The sequence below is a fragment of the Pyrus communis genome, chromosome 10 (genome assembly GCF_963583255.1).
Source record: "Pyrus communis chromosome 10, drPyrComm1.1, whole genome shotgun sequence".
In the NCBI taxonomy this organism is placed as follows: domain Eukaryota; kingdom Viridiplantae; phylum Streptophyta; class Magnoliopsida; order Rosales; family Rosaceae; genus Pyrus; species Pyrus communis.
The window spans coordinates 25,612,474-25,617,531 of NC_084812.1; the positions used below are offsets into that span (position 1 = coordinate 25,612,474).

At 39.8% G+C, this 5,058-nt stretch overlaps 1 protein-coding gene across 1 annotated transcript; it reads right to left on the reverse strand.

Moving 5' to 3' along the window:
• Positions 1-1,349: 1,349 nt before the first annotated feature.
• Positions 1,350-2,271, reverse strand: LOC137748594 (N-terminal acetyltransferase A complex catalytic subunit NAA10-like). The gene has a single exon (XM_068488761.1). It carries the CDS (start codon positions 2,161-2,163, stop codon positions 1,543-1,545), a length of 621 nt encoding a protein of 206 aa, XP_068344862.1. The 5' UTR covers positions 2,164-2,271; the 3' UTR covers positions 1,350-1,542.
• Between the last annotated feature and the right edge of the window lie 2,787 nt (positions 2,272-5,058).

Below are 5,058 nucleotides of genomic sequence, written 5' to 3' on the forward strand. Positions count from 1 at the left end.
GACAAACTCTACTAGACACATCCTTAGTAAGAACATCTATAAGTTGATCCTCTGACCTTACAAACAAAAAATAAATTAATTGAGCATCTAGTTTATCCTCGATGAAATGTTGATCCACTTCAATATGTTTAGATTGATGTATAAAGAAAGGACCATGATTGGCCTGCTCGATACCAGGCTTAAACATGTTGGAAACAAATACTTCACTCTTCCTGTTTAAGATCAGTAGCTGCAGCCACTGGTTGATATTGAAGTGAGGGAGGAAAGAGAGGACCCGAGCACGTGGGAAATCTGAGACAAAGCTCAGCGAGAAAAAGACGAAGCTAAGAGCCTAAGAGCAAATACCACAAGAGAGGGAGGGGGAAGGGGGGAGAGAACTGAGAGGGCGAGAAGACGAGATAGGGTAGAGAATAAGGGTGGGTTGCCATTGCCCCATAAGCCAAAGGCAGGGGCGGCCAGTAGGGGGCAGCTTCCTGTATTTATCGAACTCTTTTCCAGCTGCATTACATATTAGAGCTCTGTTCCGGTGCACAGATAAAAGATTATGTGCTTTTATTTATTTTCTATCAACACTACTATTCTATGTGTAGCCATTTCTTTATCCTAAACTTTACTCGATCAGTTTCAGCGTGAGCAAAGAAATCCACCATCAGGCCAGATTACTTTGGTGATTAACTACTTAACATAAATACAAAGCTCTGATTTAAAACCATTGCTCAGGAGCAACTCATGTTCAAAGAACAAGTGCCTAAAATAGAAAAAAAAAATCCATCCCTCCCCTTTTCTGAAAAGCCAGAGAAAGAAGGATAGCTAAGCATCAAACAATTTAACTTCAGACACAATCTCGCAATTCAAAAATTACTGTTTTTCAATTTCATTATTATAGCTAGTATCCCGTATGGCAAAGATGCGTTTCTCTCAAGAAAAGTAGCTACTTCACCAATACTACTTAAATACATACATACATATATATGTGCATATGCAGGGCACAACAGCACCTGTTCCCCCTTAAGGGCAAAGGCTAAAGGGCGAGATGCGGGTTTAGTGCATTGTGGGAGTGTGGGTTTGTTCACTTGCCCAGCAAGAAAATAGTAATCTAAGCTATTTTTCCTATTCTATTCCAATATTATACCCAACTTCGGCCTCGAATAGAATTCAGTACTAGATGTTAAGAGCATGTGGTACGCATCATCAAATGGAACAAACTCAAAGAAAGAACATAAATCGTTTATCAATGCATAACGACTATTATGATTCAACCCTCCATCAAATTACAAGAAAAACTATTTGCATACGACTCAAAAATATATTGGGTGACATAAACAAAACCACCTGAGAGTAGACACAACGAACAGAAAATAAACATGAAATTACAACATAAATCACTCAATGCAGAGTAAGTATTAAACATCAACAACTTATTCCGAATCCTCATATGCATTTGTCAAATTGCAATACAAACGCTAAGCATCAAAACCATATATAAAGTAAAACAACGGAAAATACACTTTCCCCCCAAATAACCCAATTTACCTCTCACTCTCATACCGCTTTAGACTCCGCCTTAGCATTCCCTCTCTCGACCTTCCTCGCCTCCGCCTTCTCTGGTTTCGCCGCCTCCCCTGAGCAACACCCACCTTCATGATGGTGATGATGGTGGTGATGCCCATGCCCGTGCCCATGACTATGTCCATGCACCTTCTTCCCCTTGAGCTCCTTCCTCATATCATACGCATCTTCCCCATCGGCATAGTACTTCGCCTCCACATCATGAATCTTATACCCCAAAGTCCCTGTGTACAAATTGCATGCCGCCCGATTGCTCTTCCTCACGTGAAGCGACACGTACTCCGCTGCGAACACCTGTTCCATGGCGTTCTGGGCGGCGCTCATGAGCTTGGTGGCGAGGCCGAGTTTGCGGTGGGTGCGGAGGACGGCGAGGGAGGTGATGTGGCCGTGGCACTCGTCGCTCTCCTCCTCCATCTTGGTGAGGACGTAGCCGACGATGCGGCCGTTGTAGTCTTCGGCGACGTAGAGGAGCTGCGGCCATGAGAGGATGTGGAGGAGGTAGTACTTCATCTGGTAGCTCTCAGGGAGGCAGAAGAGGTTGCAGGCTTGCATCGCCAGGAGGTCATTGATGGTTGCCTTGCGTATGCACACCATTTTGGGAGCTTCTGGAGTTTATAGGATCGATGTTTTGGTGTGGGAATTTTGATTTTGGGGAAGAAGAGAAACAGAGAGCGATGAGATCAAAAGAAATGTCGGGGTGTTCTGGGACATTTCATGGGATCGGGTTGGACCGAGTCATCCTTACTTTTCAAACAAATTTAAAAATATAAAAATTGCAGTCCTATTAGGATTTTGGAGGATCTTAAGGGAGTCCGGTAATGTTTATTTTTTTGCATAAACGAAATTATTTATACTAAGAAAAACAATTGAACTTAATTTTACACTGAGTTAGTAATAATATGGTTTAAATTTGTATTTGGCGAGAATCGAACTTAAGACATCTCACTTAAGTGCAGAAGAAATCAATATCACTAAACCGTATTACTAAGTGGCAAACCATCTAGTAATGTTTTACAGAATGATTTTTAAATAACTATTTTTAAAACAAAAGCAACAAAACAATTTTTTTTTTTTCATTTTTTATGGTTTGATAACCCGGTTGATTGCTTAATCCGAGAATAATTATTTAGATTGAGAACCTAAAAAATAAGTCTAGTACCAGTATTCAGAATGTGGAAGAAAAAAACCCGATAAATTCGTGTTTGATAATAATGATGGCAATAGTGGTGTAATTGATCTAACTTTGCATTAAAACTGTCACATTAAAGAAAGAGAAAATAACAACAAATAATATTGTAATCGGCATGTGATTTTTTTGGATAGAAAATTAGAACAAATGCGATTGCTTATAATAGTTCATGTGAGAAATTGGCTAAAGTTCTAGTGAAATTCGCAGTGGTTTAAAGGCTCAATAGGGGATGGTAGATTTCTCTCTCTAGTTAGAGTCGTTCTCTCTTTTTGATAATTTTTTCACCTCTTCGTGTGAGGCCTTCAAATTTCAGTAAAACCAGTGGCGTCGACCCTAACTTTGGCCAAGGTCGGTCGCTGTCCTCCCCTCTCTTTCCTTCTTATATGTTTTCCTTACTTCTACTGTTTTTTAGGTTTGGTTGTTATACTGATATGTTCGGTTTCTCTTTCCCAGACAGTATCTATCCTATGTGTTCATCCATATTCCGATCTTCAACCATACAACCTACTGAGATTGTGTGTAGAGTTCCAATGGCTTCACTGGCTTGAGTGTGTCCAACACCACCACTTTCTCCTTGTTATCTGCCTTTATCGGCAGTGTTGTTCGTGGATCTCCACGGACTTCTTCTCGTTAGTTGGCTTCAATTGTTTGGTTACTGGCTATCCTTACTGTATGGCTGTGCTCAGGTAGCAAATTGGAGTTTGATGTGGCATTTGATGAGGTATTGCTTGACTGTGAAAGAGGAATTAGACGGCTTGGGACAACGTCTGGCGGCGAAGGAGACAGTAGAAGTTTCTAGGTTCGGTGTTCATGTTTTGCGTTTTGAGCCGAATTGTATCTTAGTTTCTGTGATGTGTTGCTCTGTTGTGGCCCGTTTTTTGGATGTTAATATGTTAGCTTTGGGCCTTGTTAGGTAAAGTTTTTTTTGTAATAGGAAGTACTTTTGACCAAAAAAAAAAAAAAAAGCCTCAATAGGGAAATCGGCGAAATACTCAAAAACATAGATATATGAATACCAACTCTCCAAGATCAAATTCTTAAATCTGACATTCATTTTCAATTCGTCATCTGCAATTTGTAGTTTTGATTGTTTCTCGTCCCAGTTCAGTTTTGGAATCGTCAATAAACTCGACCGACTATTTTTCTCGAGGAATGGATGGTAAAAAAGGTTTGTATTTCGACATCAAGAATTTGTTGTAGTTCGTACAAGAACCATAAATAAACTCTGTACATGAACATTATCATGACTATCATGCATATCCTAGCAAAAAATAGAGTGGCCGTCTTAGTCGAATTTCCAGATTCTGATATACTTATCGTAGTGCGTGGTGACAACCTTCCTCATCCCCAACAGTCAAACACAGTAATGGGAGGTCTCTGGTACTAAGAATGCCCTCAATGGGGTATCTTCCGAAAGCTTTGCTCCTCTCATTATTTGGGTAGCGTTTCGAGAACTTGATGATAAATATCCGTTCAAGACGCATCTTGAATAGATATATTCTGATGATTAGCTACATTTTATATGATTGATCCAAAGAATAAACTAGCTATCCTCCATAAACTAAACACTCTGCATGCCTGTGTCAAACTCACAAGGTAATCCAAAATTTTTTGGGTAACGTTCCCTCAATCTCTCTGCATGGATTAGGATATTAGTTAGTCTCACTCTAATGTAATCATCCAAGTTGGTGCACTAGTGTGGCTGCTTTAGCTAAGAACACAGACACACAAACACACATACGGACGTATAAGACCATGTCATTCGAATGGTAATATTTATTGTTGAGCTTCTGCATTTTTTAGTTTGTTGTACATAGGATCATTCATTCTTTCAAAGTAAGAACAGCAAATGCTCCTGGGAAAGTAGTAAACCCAACAAAAAAAAGAAAAAAAGCTTACAGCAAGAGCAAAACTCTATACTTTTGCTCCCCATGAACCTAAGTTATTGATTCAGCTGGTGGATCCTGCACAACAGTAGAAAGAACAGTCCACAAAAGGCCACAACATGGAACAAAAATTGAAGTAATCTAAAAGAGTCAATTAGAGTTAAAGGTACATAAAGCTCTCAACTAGAGTTAAAAGTTAGAAGAAAATCTCAAGATTCACATCTACTAACACATCCACATACATTTCATTATGCCACATGATAGCAACGGGAGCAATGGGCCTAGGTTTTGGCAAGCAAGAAATAGCTGGGGACCTAAGTGGGGAATGGAAGTCTACTTCAAAATTCTAAGAAGCTTGTAGGAAATGAGAATGCTCCACAAGGACTTTGGTGGAGAAAATATCTCAATTTCCCT

Coding starts and splice junctions, on each gene's coding strand:
- LOC137748594 (XM_068488761.1), bottom strand. CDS start 2,163: ATGGTGTGCATACGCAAGGCAACCATCAATGACCTCCTGGCGATGCAA.